The sequence below is a fragment of the Salvelinus alpinus genome, chromosome 19, assembly GCF_045679555.1.
Source record: "Salvelinus alpinus chromosome 19, SLU_Salpinus.1, whole genome shotgun sequence".
Taxonomy (NCBI): Eukaryota; Metazoa; Chordata; class Actinopteri; order Salmoniformes; family Salmonidae; genus Salvelinus; species Salvelinus alpinus.
Genome location: NC_092104.1, coordinates 35,144,668 through 35,163,955, shown reverse-complemented (window position 1 = coordinate 35,163,955; position 19,288 = coordinate 35,144,668). Strand labels below are relative to the sequence as shown.

General features: G+C 43.8%; 1 protein-coding gene across 1 annotated transcript; it reads right to left on the bottom strand.

Annotated features, from left to right (window-relative positions):
* Window positions 1-15,309: 15,309 nt before the first annotated feature.
* On the bottom strand, window positions 15,310-17,639 carry nkx2.7 (NK2 transcription factor related 7). The gene is made up of 2 exons (XM_071354231.1): window positions 17,461-17,639; window positions 15,310-16,216 (listed from the first exon to the last, which is right to left on the bottom strand). The coding sequence occupies exons 1-2, from the start codon at window positions 17,633-17,635 to the stop codon at window positions 15,642-15,644; spliced, it is 750 nt and encodes a 249-aa protein (XP_071210332.1). The 5' UTR covers window positions 17,636-17,639; the 3' UTR covers window positions 15,310-15,641.
* Between the last annotated feature and the right edge of the window lie 1,649 nt (window positions 17,640-19,288).

Below are 19,288 nucleotides of genomic sequence, written 5' to 3'. Positions count from 1 at the left end.
TCCTCTACCCTGACTATTAAACAAGCTGTGTAATTAAGATAGCATTTCTCATATCATGTGGACACTGGTCTCTGTCTCTCCTGTAGACCACCATTGTGTGCCTAAAGTTCATAGGATGGTGCAGATATGTAGTAGCTTTCACTTGGCTGGCCCCACACGGCCACACCAGATGTTGGCTTTTTAGAATCTGACCCTTTAGCCTAGGAAGGCATTAGTCTTCCACCCTACATAATAATGTGTTACAGTCTGTTGTTTTGTTTCCACCCAGTCAGGAAGTCTTGGTTTGGACTATCAGACTTCTGTTTTTATTCAGTACCTCAGTGCTATGTTCCTGACTGAGATGAGTGAATAGTTGAATATGAAACAAAATGGATGTGGATATTTTGCACATTTTGCCTTATTATCAAAGATTTTTATAATTAATCCAAGATAGACCAAAGCCTGTTGTTTCCAATGGGAGCAAATTAATCATAGTGGGCCGAACAAGCAAGGAGGTGAGCAGAGCCAAGCATGAGCTAGTGAGATCCTATTAGCGTGTTCTAGCATTTATTATCATATTTCCGTTAGGGCACTGTGAAGTGTGTGTGTGCAATAACTCAATTCGCCCTTGAATTCTTCTAAACAATGCCATTTTTGACAACTTTGGCAAAGGGTAAAGTCTACAAAATGCAGTCCACTCTGTTTGTTACAGATTCTAGTTTTGGAAACAGAAAACTTTATGTAGAGCAAATGTTTCATTGATGAGAAAATGAGCAGAATGTCAGCCAAAGACATTGCTCCATTTTCTCCCAATGCCGGCCACTGGGCTTCTTCTCATCACCATATTTGGTAGTGAGTGGAAACTACAACCGGATGCTTCACATTTATACATCCGGTGAAATACTGTGTCTGGCTCATTGTTCTATCTGTGTTATTAGTAGGCCTACAGTATCAATTGTATTTTGTGTAATTCATACTGTTTGTAATTACACATTACACATTTAATGTACAAATCACTTTTCTCTACTTTTTGCCTCAATACAATACTGTCAAAAGTTCTCAAAACACCTACTGTATCATGAAGTGGAGATGCCCTCTATTGGTGCAAATGCAGCACAGCAAAGGATCCAATACTTATCTCTCACTTGGCACATAGCCTATGGTCTAAAGGGGTGTGTAAAAAAAGGGCTATGTACAACATAAATGTTGCAGGAGGCAGGCAGGATCAGGTGCAGAAGTTGTGATTGTATTTACAGATGACAATAGGGATCCAGATGTTCAATTTACAAAGTAATCAAATGTCATATTTACATTAGGCTCCATTGTAAGCCTATAATAATAGTCCAAAGCAGACATTTAATTACCAATTTACAGACCACTCATTCACAATATTGGCATCCTGGCGGGAAGACCACATATAAAGATTGGAACGCGCCAGCTACAGGACCAGGCATTTAACAGAAGAGGATGGAAATAAAATAAAATAAACTTCTTCCTCGTGAGTCTTGAGAATGTTCATGTGCACTATTAACATTGTGTCTACTCAGATGGGACGAAATGGTAGGTAAATGAAATGCACCAATAGCATATCATACCTAGCCGTTGATCATCACTCTCAGTTCCATGACATTACACATACGTCATTGGACGAAGGCGTCTTCTGTATTGGGGGGTTTTGTTAACAGCCTGACGCTTGGACCGAACATTAACAGGCATGGCTTGCGGTACGGGTATTGGAAGCATAAGGACCTCATCTTTCATATCAGCAAGAAATAATAATAAAAATTTTAGGGTTAGGGTTCCCACACAGCCATATTTCCATGTTACAGTGGTGGTTTTCGTAAGACAGTCGACTACCTGTGCTAATTAGCTATCTGTGTTTCTGAATACTTGTGTGTAAACTGAAGACGGACGCCATAAACGTGTTGTCACTGAAAAATATTGTCGCTGCAACTGTGTTAAAACCGGTTAAAATAGTGTACAGTAGGTTTATATTTGGCATTAGTAAAATTATTTTAATGTGATGTGTAGAGGGCTTTATGTTTCTAGAACCATAACACTTGAGAATAGATTTACGTTTAGATGGAGTAATTGGCTGTTTTGCCTGCCAGAGCCAATTCGTCTCTATACAGAACATGTAAGGTTATTGGACTGTGTTGAAGAAGCACGAGGCAAGCATGTCTCTCCACTAGTGCCCTCTCCAAACTCCCACCAATTTAGAGCATTGAAAATGCATGATGTTTTCACAAGTTAAACTAGATTTGTTAAATCTATATGGCATATTATCTGACAACAATTAGTGTTACACCATTCCCTTACCGTTTATTGCAACATTTTATACATTTGTTACATTTTGGTATGATATAGCTTTCGAAAACTCTAGACCGCATTCTGCCTTCTCCCTAAAGTTTTCAGCCATTAGCTTCATCCACAACTGGCTCATGTGATCTACAATCCTAAACTGCATTTTAACATTTAGAAATGCCAATAATCATCGCTTGCGACACAGTTCTCAAAGCATATGGCCCTTATCTTTCATCAGCGAGAAAGAATCCTTAAAAAAAAAAACACTTACTGTAGCAGTTTTGCACAGATCCATACAGCTATGGATGCCCCCATCTGACGAAACTACACTTCAGCTACACTTCCCGAGTTACGCTTAAACACGGGTGTTCGGAGCATGTTATATAGCTAATTAGCACAGGTGGTCGCCTGTCTTCCTTCTGTTTTCCATAAACAAGAGCTGTAACATGGAGATATGGCCATGTGGGAACACAAACCCTAACCCTATAAAGGTGTGTAGTATTTTAAACTTTTTTAAAAATGCGTTATTTATAGCTGGCTGATATGAAAGATACGTTCCTCATGTTTCCAAAACCTGTCACGACTTCCGCCGAAGTCGGTCCCTCTCCTTGTTCAGGCGGCATTCGGCGGTCGACTTCACCGGCCTTCTAGCCATCACCGATCCACTTTTCATTTTCCATTTGTTTTGTCCTTGTCTTACACACCTGGTTTCAATCCCCCAATTACTTGTTCATTATTTAACCCTCTGTTCCCCCATGTGTGTTTGTGAGTGATTGTTTATTGTATTGTGGTCCGTTATTGTGGCCTTGGATTTATTTGACGTGTATTGTGAATATAGGAGTGTGTCCAGCAGCACACGACCATGTTGCAACGTCTGCGGACCGCCATGAATCGCGTGCTGCAGACGATGGATAGATGGGAGAGAGAAGGAGGTCTTCCAACGCCTCCACCAGCCCCACTACAGCAGGCCCCACTGTCCACCCCTCCTTCACCCGGTCCCAGCGGGATTCGGCTCGCGCTCCCGAGGGAGTATGATGGGACGGCTGCCAGATGCCAGGGGTTCCTACTCCAGCTGGAACTCTACCTGGCGACCGTCCACCCGGCTCCTTCGGGACGTGAGAGCGTGTCCGCCCTCGCCCTCTGCCTCTCAGGCAAAGCCCTGAAGTGGGCCAACGCCGTATGGAGTGAGGGAGGCGCGGCGTTGGACCATTACGCAGAGTTCACCCGCCGCTTTCGGGCAGTTTTCGACCACCCGCCTGAGGGTCGAGCGGCGGGTGAACGTCTGTTCCACCTGAGGCAGGGGATGAGGAGCGCGCAGGATTTCGCTTTGGACTTCCGGACCCTGGCCGCCAGCGCGGGATGGAACGACAGGTCCCTGATCGATCACTACCGGTGCGGTCTGCGCGAGGACGTCCATCGGGAGTTGGCCTGCCGAGACACCACCCTCACTTTGGACCAGCTGGTGGACCTGTCCATCCGGCTGGACAACCTGCTGGCTACCCGCGGACGTCCGGATCAGGGCCTGTCAGTTCCATCCCCCAGCAACTCCGCTCCGACGCCCATGGAGCTGGGAGGTGGTGTGATTAGGGCGACCGGAGGAGGGGTCATTCCCTGCACCATCTGTGACCGCAGAGGGCACACTGCTGGTCGGTGCTGAGGGGATCCTCAGGGAGTCGAGGCGGCAGGCAGGGCACTATCGTGTCACCCCAGGTGAGTCGGCACCAGGCTCACCCAGAGCCCCCTGTTGCTCACATGTATGTGTTTATTAAATTTCCTGAGTTTTCCCCGCATTCCCAGCATAAGGTGCTCGTAGATTCAGGCGCAGCTGGGAATTTTATTGACCGTTCCTTTGCCCATAGTTTAGGGATCCCCCTTGTTCCGGTGGATATGCACTTCCCTGTGCACGCCCTAGATAGTCGACCATTAGGGTCAGGGCTGTTTAGGGAGGCCACCGCTCCACTAGACATGGTTACGCAGGAGGGTCACACGGAGAGAATCAGTCTCTTCCTTATTGATTCTCCTGCGTTTCCCGTGGTGCTGGGCCTACCCTGGTTGGCCTGTCATGACCCCACTATTTCGTGGCAACAGAGGGCTCTCAAGGGGTGGTCATGAAAGTGCTCAGGGAGGTGTGTAGGGGTTTCCATCGTGCGACTACGGTGGAAAGTCCAGACCAGGTCTCCACCGTGCGCATCCCCTCAGAATATGCTGATTTGGCTCTCGCCTTCTGTAAGAATAGGACGACTCAATTACCATCCCATCGATGGGGGGATTGTGCGAAAAAATCTCCTGGTAGACGCAGCACTTCCAAGAGATTCACGTGTATCCTCTGTCACAGGAGGAGACGGCGGCTATGGAAACATATGTCTCCGAATCCCTGGGGCAGGGATACATTCGAAACTCCACTTCACCTGCCTCCTCAAGTTTATTTTTTGTGAAGAAGATCACTGTGAGGTATAGCTACCCGCTGCCTCTCATCGCCAGTGCGATCGAGTCAATGCACGGGGTGCGTTTCTTCACAAAATTGGATCTCAGGAGCACTTACAACCTGGTGCGTATCCGGGAGGGGGACGAGTGGAAGACGGCATTTAGTACCACCTCAGGGCACTATGAGTACCTCGTCATGCCGTACGGTTTGATGAATGCTCCATCAGTCTTCTAGGCCTTTGTTGACGAGATTTTCTGGGACCTGCATGGGCAGGGTGTAGTGGTGTATATCGATGACATTCTGATATACTCCGCGACACGCACCGAGCATGTGTCCCTGGTGCGCAGGGGGCTTGGTCGACTGTTGGAACATGACCTGTACGTCAAGGCTGAGAAATGCCTGTTCTTCCAAAAGTCCATCTCCTTCCTAGGGTACCGCATTTCCACGTCAGGGGTGGAGATGGAGAGTGACTGCATTTCAGCCGTGTGTAATTGGCCGACTCCCACCACGGTAAAGGAAGTGCAGTGGTTCCTAGGGTTTGCCAACTACTACCGGAGGTTTATCCGGGGCTTTGGTCAGGTAGCGGCTCCCATTACCTCCCTGCTGAAGGGGGGACCGGTGCGACTGCAGTGGTCGGCTGAGGCAGACAGGGCTTTTGGTCACCTGAGGGCTCTGTTTACCTCGGCTCGCTCCCGTGCTGGCTCATCCGGATCCCTCTTTGGCGCTCATAGTGGAGGTGGACGCGTCCGAGGCTGGGATAGGAGCCGTGCTCTCTCAGCGCTCGGGTACGGTACCGAAGCTCCGCCCCTGTGCCTTCTTTTCGAAGAAGCTCAGCCCGGCGGTGCAAAACTATGATGTGGGGGACCGGGAGCTGTTGGCTGTCGTCAAGGCTCTGAAGGCATGGAGACATTGACTTGAGAGGGCTAGACACCCTTTTCTCATCTGGACTGACCACCGCAATCTGGAGTACATCCGGGCGGCGAGGAGACTGAACCCTCGCCAGGCAAGGTGGGCCATGTTTTTTACCCGTTTTGTGTTCACCCTGTCCTACCGACCAGGTTCCCAGAACGCTAAGGCAGATGAACTGTCCCGGATGTATGACACAGAGGAGCGGTCCATGGATCACACTCCCATACTCCCGGCCTCTTGCCTGGTGGCACCGGTAGTGTGGGAGCTGGACGTGGACATCGAGCGGGCGTTACGTACAGAGCAAACTCCTTTCCAGTGTCCAGCTGGGCGTCTGTACGTTCCGTCTGCTGTCCGCGACCGGTTGATCTATTGGGCCCACACGTCACCCTCCTCTGGTCATCCTGGCATCGGTCGGACAGTGCGCTGTCTTAGTGGGAAGTACTTTTGGTCCACCTTGGCCAAGGACGTGAGGATTTATGTTTCCTCCTGCTCGGTGTGCGCCCAGTGCAAGGCTCCCAGGCACCTGCCCAGAGGGAAGTTACAACTCCTGCCCGTTCCACAACGGCTATTGTCGCACCTGTCGGTGGACTTCCTAACGGATATTCCTCCCTCACAGGGCAATACCACGATCCTGGTCGTTGTGGATCGGTTTTCTGCCGTCTCCTCCCTTTGCCCAGTCTCCCTACGGCCCTACAGACTATGGAGGCCCTGTTCACTCACGTCTTCCGGCACTACGGGGTGCCTGAGGACATAGTCTCTGATCGGGGTCCCCAATTCACGTCCAGGGTCTGGAGGGCATTCATGGAACGTCTGGGGGTCTCGGTCAGCCTCACCTCAGGTTTTCACTCTGAGAGTAATGGGCAGGTGGAGAGAGTAAACCAGGATGTGGGTAGGTTTCTGCGGTCATATTGCCAGGACCGGCCGGGGGAGTGGGCAGCGTTCATCCCCTGGGCAGAGATGGCCCAAAACTCACTCTGCCACTCCTCCACTAACTTCTCCCCCTTCCAGTGCGTACTGGGGTATCAGCCGGTTCTGGCACCTTGGCATCAGAGCCAGATCGAGGCTCCTGCGATGGACGGATGGTTTAAGCGCTCGGAGGAGACCTGGGACGCCGCCCATGTGCACCTGCAACGGGCCGTGAGGCGGCAGAAGGCGAGCGCCGACCGTCACCGCAGTGAGGCCCTGGTGTTCATACCGTGGGACCGGGTCTGGCTCTCGACCCTCCACCTGCCCCTCCACCTGCCCTGCTGGAAGCTGGGCCTGCGGTTTGTGGGGCCATTCAAAGTCCTGAGGAGACTGAACGAGGTATGCTTTAGGTTACAGCTTCCCCCAGATTACCGTATTAATCCCTCGTTCCATGTGTCTCTCCTCAGGCCGGTGGTGGCTGGTCCACTCCAGGAGTCTGAGGTGCGGGAGGTTCCTCCACCGCCTCTGGACATCGAGGGGGCCCCAGGGTATGCTGTTTGAGCCATCCTGGACTCGAGGCATCGAGCGAGGGGCCTTCAGTTCCTCGTGGAGTGGGAGGGGTACGGTCCGGAGGAGAGATGCTGGGTGCCGGTGGAGGACGTCTTGGACCCTTCATTGCTGCGGGAGTTCCACCGTCTCCATCCGGATCGACCCTGTGCCTCGTCCTCCGGGTCGGCCCCGAGGTCGGTGTCGGTGCGCTGCTGGAGCCGCGTGTCACGGGGGGGTTACTGTCACGACTTCCGCCGAAGTCGGTCCCTCTCCTTGTTCAGGCGGCGTTCGGCGGTCGACGTCACCGGCCTTCTAGCCATCGCCATCGCCGATCCACTTTTCATTTTCCATTTGTTTTGTCCTTGTCTTACACATCTGGTTTCAATCCCCCAATTACTTGTTCATTATTTAACCCTCTGTTCCCCCATGTGTATTTGTGAGTGATTGTTTATTGTATTGCGGTCCATTATTGTGGCCTTGGATTTATTTGATGTGTATTGTGTTTATTGTTGAGTAAAATTGCGTACATTACTCATATCTGCTGTCCTGCGCCTGACTCATCTACACCAGCTACACACAGGCGCATTACAAAACCGTACCGATGCGTGTAAGAGCAAGCGCAGTGGCTCTTAACAAAATTCCTCTGGCCAGAAGATACATACTATCGTCAATAGGCACTAAAGGTAGATAGAATCTATGTATACTGTGTAGGGTTATTTAGGCCTACCAAATATATGCATCTGTTCTTTGTTTTTAAGAATCAATCCAGTAATAATCTACACATAGCAAAAGGTCAATTGAAACCGATCATCACTGCACTGTTGTCATAATTTATGTACCGTAATATGTTATGAGTCTTGTTTCAGTGAGAAATGTAAAAAAGGAAACATTTAATGATAGTTGTAGTAAGACAGCCAGGCTTAAAAGGATTTTCACACTTACAAGTCTTGTGGCATTTTTGTTGTGCAGTAGCATTTTGTTGCTGTTTTCCTTGCAATTGTGTCATAAAAGTGGGGTCATGCTATTCTGAGGAAGTTGGTTATCTCTATTTAGGATAAATGTTATGATTACTGCTGTATTTAAGTAGTTGAGAAAATATTATTTCAGATGTTGTTTATTTAGTAGATAGAGAATGAATACTCCTGCTCTCCTGCCTGTCTGTCAGTGATATTTTGTGTGTCAACGGCTAATTTGTGTTGGCTCAGAGTCTGACATAGTTGACAGTTATGATTTTAGGAGGAAAGCCGCTTTGAACATTGTCTTCAGCCAGTCAGGCTCTTGGTTCTGCCTGTTTATATATTGTGTGTGTGTGTCTGTAGAGATACAGTATGGTGGTCTCGCCAGCAGAGGGGGCTCCAAGGCCATATTATGTTTTTAAAACGTTCAACTCCCCAGGCAAAAAGGTAATCAGACACTGCATGTACAGTATATACTGTAGACGAGAGTGAACATGGGGATGGATATGGATTACGCCTGGTTGGTTGTCATCTTGAAATTAGTTGCAGTGTTATGGCAGAAGGCTCCATTGCAAATATATTAGGTTGATTTGCACACTAAACCAAAGGAGGCTGGTGGGAGGAGCTATAGGAGGAGGGCTCATTGTAATGGCTGGAATGGAATTAATGGAATGACGTCAAACATCCTGTTTCCATATGATTGATGTGTTTGATACCGTACCATTTATTCCATTCCAGCCATTACAATGAGCCTGTCCTCCTATAGCTCCTCCCACCAGTCTCCTCTGCACTAAACGTTCCAACCTGAATTATCTTTCACATGCAATTTTGTTGGTATCTTTTACTGTTTTCTTATTGTAGCTAGATGGACAGGAAATCTGAAATGTACTATGGCTACTGTTTGGTTAAAGTTTGGGCAATAGAAGTAAAGTAAAAGGACTGAAATGTAATATCTCTCCTGATTTTTTTATCCCTAACTAAATAGACTTTGGTTATTTGCTGACTTACTTACTGACTTACTTAGGCCCATAGTAAGTAAGTAAGTCAAAAGCCTTTGGTGGGCTGCCTGTATCACATCCTCATGGTGTGAATGTAGTCATCCTCATGAATGAACAGTGGTGTCAGTATCAAGCCATTTCCAATGTCCACATTCCATAGCATTGCATTGTTCTGTGTATATCTTTCATACTTTTATCCCAATAACAGATAACATTGAGATGGCATGCCTCTGTTTCAATTACATCTCTGGTCACGGACACTGTTGACATAGTTTTACAACTGTTATTCTATTCAACATCATTTTAATCCTGCGACGCAGATTTCAGTCATTGGTGGAATAGATGGAAGAGTTTTGATTAAATAGAGAGAACTCCAAGTTATTTTCTAACTGTTTTCACAACAGCATCAAACAACTTGTCAATACAAACAGCACACTAATGAGTTGTTTAAAGTTGTTGAGAATGTTGTCTTTCCAGTATTTCAGTAAGTTGCAGCACATCCTAGCCAGGGGACAAAAGAGTGTTTATGAATGGTAGACAGTTGAGTGATGCTTCTTGAGTAAAAGTATGTCCATCTGCAGATGTTTAGATCTAGGCCATGAGGGGGAAGTGCTTATGTCCTGGTTTGATTTGGACAAACTGTTCTAAACATCGCTTGACCAACTGTTCTAAACATCGCTTGACAAACTGTTCTAAACATCGCTTGACAAACTGTTCTAAACATCGCTTGACAAACTGTTCTAAACATCGCTTGACAAACTGTTCTGAACATCGCTTGATATCACAGATGAAGATCATTTAAAGCAGGGATCATCAACTAGATTCAGTTGCGGGATCATTTTTTCTTGAGCGGATGGATTGTAGCCTGCAAATTGACTGCAAGAAGCACAAACAAATATAATATTTGACTAAAACATAATAATTTCAAACTTTGCTTTCATTTGAATACGATCATATGTCTCTCTATTATGCGTGGGAATACTTGGGAAATGGTTTCCAAAGTTAAAATCACTTGAAGCTGATTTCCTAGTGTTTTTACAGTCTTTTATCTCCAACTATACAGTTTTTCTTTTTTAACACACACACACACATATATATATACAATATATATTCCTGCAATTATACACATTTTGCAATGGGGCATAGAGAAAATGTTGCAGTTTTAAAGCAATTTTTCTGCAATTCTATACATTTTGTCATGGGGCAGAGAAAACATTTAGCAATTTTATAACACCTTTAAAGCAATTCTACTCATTTTGCAATGGGGAAGAGATGCAGTTTCAGTCAAAAGTTTTGGGCATACTCATTCAAGGGTTTTTGTTCATTTTTACTATTTTCTACATTGTAGAATAATAGTGAAGACAAAACTATGAAATAACACATATGGAATCATGTAGTAACCTAAAAAGTGTTAAACAAATCAAAATATATTTTAGATTTGAGATTCTTCGAAGTAGCCACCCTTTGCCTTGATGACAGCTTTGCACACTCTTGGCATTCTCTCAACCAGCTTCATGAGGTAGTCACCAGGAATGCATTTCAATTAACAGGTGTGCCTTGTTAAAAGTTAATTTGTGTAATTTCTTTCTTTCTTAATGTGTTTGAGCCAATCAGTTGTGTTGTGATAAGGTAGGGGTGGTAAAGAGAAGAAAGCCCTATTTGTTAAAAGACCAAGTCCATATTATTGCAAAAACAGCTCAAATAAGCAAAGAGAAACAACAGTCCATCATTGCTTTAAGACATGAAGGTCAGTCAATCCGGAAAATTTCAAGAACTTTGAAAGTTTCTTCAAGTGCAGCAAAAACCATCAAGAACAATGATTAAACTGGCTCTCGTGAAGACCGCCACAGGAAAGAAAGACCCAGAGTTACCTCTCCTGCAGAGGATACGTTCATTAGAGTTACCAGCCTCAGAAATCGGCAATTAAATGCACCTCCGATTGCAGCCCAAATAAATGCTCAACAGGCTTCAAGTAACAGACTTCTCAAAATCCACTGTTTAGAGGAGACTGCGTGAATCAGGCCTTCATGATAGAATTTCTGCAAAGAAACAACTACTAAAGGACAGCAATAAGAGGAAGAGACTTGCTTAAACCAAGAAATATGAGCAATGGACATTCGACCGGTGGAAATCTGTCCTTTGGTCTGATGAGTCCAAATTTGAGATGTTTGCTTCCAGTCGCTGTGTCTGCATTCTGCAGTGATACGCCATCCCATCTGGTTTGCGCTCAGTGGGACTATAATTCGTTTTTCAACAGGACAATGACCCAACACAACTCCAGGCTGTGTAAGGGCTATTTGACCAAAAAGGAGAGTGATGGAGTGTTGCATCAGATGACCTGGCCTCCACAATCACCCAACCTCAACCCAATTGAGATGGTTTGGGATGAGTTGGTCCGCAGAGTGAAGGAAAAGCAGCCAACAAGTGCTCAGCATATGTGGGAACTCCTTCAAATCGGTTGGAAAAGCATTCCAGGTGACTACCTCATGAAGCTGGTTGAGAGAATGCCAAGCGTGTGCAAAGCTGTCATCAAGGCAAGGGTGGCAACTTTGAAGAATCTAAAATCTAAAATATTTTTTGATTTGTTTAACACTTTTTAGGTTACTACAATATTCCATCTGTGTTATTTCCTAGTTTTGATGTCTTCACTATTATTCTACAATGTAAAAAATAGTACGAATAAAGAAAAACCCTTGAATGAGTAGATTTGTCCAAACTTTTGACTGGTATTGTATATATAATTATATATTTTTTGCTCAGAAAACTTCTGGGGGAAATAAAACCATCTGCGGGCAGACTGCCAGTTGGGGGATCCAGATTTAAAGGGGTAATTCACGCAAATTACAGTCCATGCTTTGGTGAAATTTCCCTGTCACTGTTTCCACATGCTAGTGTTTTAGCATTTGCGGCACAAATTTAATTCAAGGCATGAGACCGATATTAACATTTTTCACGCATCATGTCCAGATAATCCGAAAGTATGTAAAATGTATTGTGAAGCTCAACAAAATCTCTTATAGATGTTTGGAACGTGATGCGCGAAAAATGCTAATATCGGTCCCATGACTTGAATGGGATTTGTGCCGCAAATGCTAAAACGTTAGCATGTAGAAACGGTGCAAGGGAAATTAAACCAAACCATGGATTGCTGTTTTACCTTGTCCATAGACTTCTATTCTGGCTGAAAACCATGTTAACGCATTGAACAGCTTAAAAAATATGTCTGGCTTTAAACTCAAATTCTTATTGGTGTGTGGATGCATTATGTATTAACATTTACATTTACATTTAAGTCATTTAGCAGACGCTCTTATCCAGAGCGACTTACAAATTGGTGCATTCACCTTATGACATCCAGTGGAACGGCCACTTTACAATAGTGCATCTAAATCTTTTAAGGGGGGGGGGAGTGAGAAGGATTACTTTATCCTATCCTAGGTATTCCTTAAAGAGGTGGGGTTTCAGGTGTCTCCGGAAGGTGGTGATTGACTCCGCTGTCCTGGCGTCGTGAGGGAGTTTGTTCCACCATTGGGGGGCCAGAGCAGCGAACAGTTTTGACTGGGCTGAGCGGGAACTGTACTTCCTCAGTGGTAGGGAGGCGAGCAGGCCAGAGGTGGATGAACGCAGTGCCCTTGTTTGGGTGTAGGGCCTGATCAGAGCCTGGAGGTACTGAGGTGCCGTTCCCCTCACAGCTCCGTAGGCAAGCACCATGGTCTTGTAGCGGATGCGAGCTTCAACTTATTAATATGTCATGTATTAAAAATGGTTGATCAATTCTTGCTGATTTGTACTTATTTTTTTGTAATACTAAATTGTCAACATTCTAGATTGTAAGTACATCTTCCGGTCACTACACACATTCTATTTTGTGCCTTTCTTAGACACATATACATTATGTCCTATGTGGTATTTACATTCTTGAACTGACTGATCATGTGTTCTTTGAGATTACCTCAGGTTGATGACACATACATTTCACTGTCTGATATCTTTGATGTAAATACTGGGTGGCAGAGGTGAATCTGTAAGTCCCAATGACTACACCACTGTATGATGTTTTCCCTGGCTGAACTGTTTTGCTCCAGTCCAGTACAAAAGGATCTCTGTGACAGCATGGCTCACATTTGGATCAGTGTGTAATGCCCTCACCTTATCAAAGTAACTGTGTTTTGTGTCCATTCAGTTAGAACAAGTTATTTTCATGGAGTTTGAATCATTTAGATTACAGCATACTGGTAACTAGTCTTCAATTCCAAAACAAGCACCTCAATATAAATAACATTACTTCAGTGCAAATTGGGTATCTGATTTGTAATCAACATTGTGAAAAAAATCCATTCATTTCAATCCTCAAAAGGGTGGACTTCTCTGTGATGACTACAGATCAGAGATGGTTACAGCATCTACCATTTATAGTCTGCTCTATTCTGTCCGTGATGTAAGCCCTAAGCCGGCTGATGAGCCCTGGTCTTTGAAAAGGGTATGTAATGCATCCCCATTCTCTGAGTCTCATCTCGCCCTTAACAAAGTGCCAACCTTATTCCATCTCCTCCTCACACTGAGCTTCCGACACACACATCTTATCTGATCTTCTCAAGAGGTCTTGGTCTCCACTCTGTCTGCTGCTAAATTCTGCTCTGAGACACTCTCTCCCTTATCTCAGCTCTGATGTGCCTCAGCTCAGCACTATATCTGCCCCACGGGGCTAAGGCAGGCAGCCACACAGGGAATCCATATTCACAGGTTGGCTACCAAATAAAATAACAATTTTAATTTATTTAACTTTGCAAGTCAGTTAAGAACAAATTCTTATTTACAATGACGGCCAACCCAAGCCAAACCCTCCCCTAATCCGGACGACGCTGGGCCAATTGTGCACCGCCCTATGGGACTCCCGATCTCGGCCGGTTGTGATACAGCCTGGGATCAAACCCGGGACTGTAGTGACGCCACTGGCACTGCGATGCAGTGCCTTAGACGCTGTGCCACTCAGGATCCCTGAATGATTAAATTGATGACACATAAATCGACCAACAAATTATTTTAAATTTGATAAAAATATAATTATAGAGCTATAATTAGATTTTAGGTCAGCAGAATATGAATACATAAGATACAATGCAGTAGGCTATATATCATTTTATCATGAATCTTTTTTTTCAAGTCTTGACGTGAATGTGCAAATTTGGTGCACTTTAGGCTACATTCACTGATAGTTATCTAAAATGTGCAATCCAGTTAGCACAAGTGGTGTTAGTATCTCCCTCCTATCGATGGCTGACAGGTTAGATTGGAAGCTGTTTCCCTATTTGATTGAAAGTTAAGAGGTAAAGAGCCACTGTGTCTACGAGTTTGTTTACCTTTACCCAAGGTCCATGACAGGACAGGCTCCTCGGCCTTATCGCGTGTGGCATTGTTCAGCGGCTTTGTCGACGGAACAATAATGACCTTTTGGGTTGATAGCATTAAGATTGTGGAACCATTTAAATCGTTGGGCTTATGCCAGGTCATATGTCAATATAGAGATATCTTTAGCAACAATTTATATGGTCTAACAATATAAAACGAATATTTGAAAAACATGAAAATGCTATTTTACACTACAATCAGCGAGGAAAAGTTAGCTTTTTTTCCCTTCTCGTTTTCAGGGTAAAGAAAACATAACTTAATTCGTTAAGTGGAAAAAATACAGCAGTAGCGTGTTGATTGCAATTGTCGTTAATTGGATGAGCAATTAGTCCTACCTCATTACAAATAGGCTATTTGAAGAAGCCCAATCTCAATTTGTGGCGAGTATAGATTTAGGCTATTAATTGTCAACGTCAACTCAAGTCATACTCAAATTCGTAAGCTAAGTTCAGGCTCAAGGATGAAAACCCTATAATGGCTTCATAAAGAGATCAACGAACTATATGCTTCTAATAGAGATGAAGCAACGTTATAGCCTATTTGTTTTGGACCATTTATCCCCTGCATAGAGCAACCCTAAACATTTATTATCAATTTGGCCGTATAATAATAATAATAATAAAACTATAATTGTATTATAAGACAAATAATACAATTATAATGCAATTTAGAATACCACGTATAATACAATTAGACCTACAAGTACATCTACAACAATTAGGCCTTGACTGTTGATATTGTTGTTTGATATTGTTGTTTTTAATCGTTTTAATCGTTTGTGTTATTTGTTGTAGATGTACTTGTAGGTCTAATACAAGTCTAAATATAATATGATTGTGTTGCAGAGAGAGGATGGCGTGATCTCACAGCACAATAAAATATTAAATCAAGGTTTATTGTCATGTACAAAAATACCATGTCTTGAACAAAGTCCGTTAGAGCAATATTATCAACTTAGTTAAATAAACTAAACAAAACTAAATAGTTAAACAAGAAATTATAGTAGACCAATACACATAGTTAGAATAAAACACCTATAGTCTAATATAAACGTGTTAAACAGTATATGCCTACACTTGGATTTGCCTATTGGCCTATTCGTTGATGTTTTCAACAAGTAACCTTGCAGCTGCATAGCCAAACCTAAACAAAAACCTAAACGAAAAAAACTTGATGAGAGTTGGGTGGTTGTTTTGGAATAGTTTCTCACCACGCTCTTATCCCCGGTAAAGTTGCCTGAAAGTGTCCTTGTTGGAATGGCCCCTCTACATTTTCCATGAGGTTCATGTCAACTATATGGTTGTTGGACATTTGCGTGGCACTTGGTATGGATGGCATACTCGGATAACTGCAACCATGTGAGTTATTACCATATCCATATAAGGTGTTGTAAGAGCCAATTGTCACGTTGTATGGCGCTAAATGAGGTCCTCCCATGCACGGTTTGCCATCTCGAACCAACACGGGCACTGCTACCCTTCGTGGTAGAGGCGGGTATCCAGCCAATTCCAGAGACTTGTCTTGTCTTTGCCGCTTGCACTTGTACCTCCTGTTTTGAAACCAGATTTTGACTTGAGTAGAAGTCAGCTTTAGAATATTGGCGAGGTGGTCCCTCTCTGGTGCAGAAAGGTACCTCTGCTGTTTGAAGCGCCGTTCCAGCTCAAAAACCTGCGTTTGGGAAAATAGCACGCGTGGTTTTCTGCGCAATCTTTGCTTTGGCTTGCCTGAGTAGGTATTGTCATTTTTCCCATCACAACCCATCGAATCGTCAAGAAGCATACCTGCAATAATTAGAAATAGCAATGTTAGACACATTCCTTCATTGGAAAACTGTCCTGTGAAAAACTTCCCACTGGGCACAGACGTCAGTTCACCTTCTAGTTCAGATTTACATTTGGTGGAGTGGTCAACTAACGTGAAATTAACAAACATATTCACCATGTCATTGGATTTAGGTTAAAAGTTGGGTAAAAAAATAGGAAATTACCTTACATTGATGACTTCTTGCAAATCCAATCAGTTTTCCACGTTGATTCAACGTCATCCCATTGTTTTTTGGGGGTTGAAATGACGTGGAAACAACGTTGATTCACCCAGTTTTTGCACAGTGGGTTAGGCCTACTTCAATTGAAATTGCTGCGTCACATGCACTCCGTAGGATTAACTTCATTACGCATTATGCATATCAGCAATGTCACAATATGAAGCTCACACGGAGATGAATTTAAATGTGGTGAGAAGGTCAATTCATTACCCTTTACTAGCCTTTATTTTCTCCTATAGGTAGGCCTCGTCATTGCCATTAACTTATATTTGGAAAACATTTTTAAAATAGGAGGTTTAGCTTGTTTATATATATTTTTTTAATCATTTTGTGCATGCCTATTAAAATGGCATTCAGCAGTAGAAACAATAGCAAAGCATCGTACCCGCACCTGTTTGGTTACATTTCTACAGCCTCATCCCGCAGCTTGTTAACCATTCTCAACTTCATAGACAGAGCTATGGATGTAAGGACTGACAATCCATGAAATACACATTACAGTTTTAACAATGTTTTGAGGCTATATGGTGTTTGCTTACATTTACTTTGTTTAGATACATTGGAGTAAAACAAGCTTATATTTTTGGTTCTGATAGGGTACGACAGTTGAACCAAACTCATGAGGCACCAATATGTTATATTCTTCAATAATCAATGGGTACATATCATTAATTTATAAGTACACAAATGAATGTAGCAACTGCTCATTGCCCCTTTAAAAATGATGATAATATTGTTAATGAAAATAGATTTTGTTGGGGCATGAGGCTGTCATGCAGCATCAAGAGGCAGGATTTGGGGCCAATTCCATAAAGCTTAATTCAGGGTGTACTTCAGTCTGTTTCAAAATGATTAATTATTATTTTTTAAACATTTTAATTCAGTTCTTGAATTGACAGAGCCCAATCGAATATTTTGTTTCTCAAATATCTGTCATTGGATGTCAGCGCTGCGTGTTTTAACGACATCGTTTTAATTTACCTTGGTCCCCATTTGTCTCCTCCTCAGCCGCTGAACTACAACTGCCCCTCAGGATGTCAATGTCCTCCGAACTCAGGGTGCATTTCATCTGTGTTGCTCCCGAGAAGCACGATTTATCCTGACTGTCAAGTAAGTCGAGGCTCCGAAGTGCACTGTGCATGCGCTGCAGAGACATCTGTGCGTCTTGATCTGGATAGAAGAATCCTTGGTGGGGGTGATGTTGCTGCTCCATCTTTAGAATATCCTTTACCGAGAATGGCGTTGAAGTCACTGGACTGGGAAGCATCACTAGTTTATACAGAGGCCTATTTTAAAGACAGACAAATGTGTAACTGCACAGTTTCAGCGTGGTCAAGTGAAATCAATCATACAACAGATATTAGCGATGCTCTCCAAATGTTCTTCAATAGGGATGAATTAATTCCTTAGATCTAGGTGAGTTGATAAGCACGGTCTGAAAGTCAACCTGGTCTCACTATCGTGTGTCGTATCATCAGGGCATACCTTTCAGCACTCGAAGAAACCGTCTCCAAACTGCCAATAGCCAAGTGTGTGATGCGCCTGTCTCATGCACTTTAACCACTCCTTTATCTCATCTTACACGGTGACACGAGACATCTCACTTTATCTGGGTAAGGATGGACAGAATGGGGGTGGGGTGCGAGGATGGGAAGTTATTAGACCTACATTTTCTCCTAGCTATTGAGGATGATGATGATAACGAAGAAGAACGTTTGGCTGTTGGACAGTCTTAGATAAAATGGTTCTGGATAGAATCAAAAAGGGTTATATTGCTTTCTTCATATATGGCACCCCTATATATAACCCTTTTGTAGGGTTCTTTTATCAGAACCCTAGGGATTCTTCACTGAACCAACATTGGTTCCATATCCGGTTCTATATGCCATGTCGACTCTATATAGAACCTATAAGGCTTCCGCATGCTTCGGATCGGCTGGTGTCTTGGCTAGGCGAACCGAACGAGTGTGGTTGCATACTCCCTTAAAAGACCTTCGCTAGAAAAATTAGAAAAAGTGGCAATAGTAGACTACTGTTTGTCCCATCTTAAGACACCATAGCCAGTATGCACTTCCTCAAAATAGTCAGAATTAATCTAAGATAACTCAAGAAATCTGTCATTGATTTTGACGCTTTTGCCAAGGAGATGCGTAATTTTACATCAAACTGTTTGGTGTAGTATTTTTTAAGCGAAAAAACAGGAATGGTTTATTGTTGAATGACAACAAGCTCTTTGTTGAAGAACCTCTACTGTTGACCAATAACCGACGAAGGGCGTAGACTTAAGCTCCAGAACTTCTGCTTGCCTTGAGAAAACATTTATTGTTCAGGAACAGCTGAAAAAAACCCTGCCGAAGACCAAAACGAACAAAAACGTCACAAAATGGCGTCATAATATATGCATTAACTGACCCGAACTGTTTCGGATGGGAAGCATGCGGAATGAAGCCTTTATGGGTACCATATATGAAGCAAGACAAGCATATAACAATTGTTTTCTAATAGTGTATGATATAGACATCATAACTGAGATTATTGCAGAGGAGTTTAGGCTGATTGCGTTTTAAGAGGATTTTAGAATTTGAAGCAGATGTGCTTCTAATAGCAGCCGCAGCAAACTAAATTCAACTCGCAGCTGCGATAACTATCCATAACCTGATGGACTGCATGATGCCAAACCAGTGGTTCTCTATTCATGAGCTTCTGTTGAGACAGGGTAGGTTACTCAATTGTTGTTCAGGTCTTCATGGTTGAGTGATCTTGCCCGGCAAGGTGGATGTCGCTCAGGTTTACACTGATGCTGACTTCC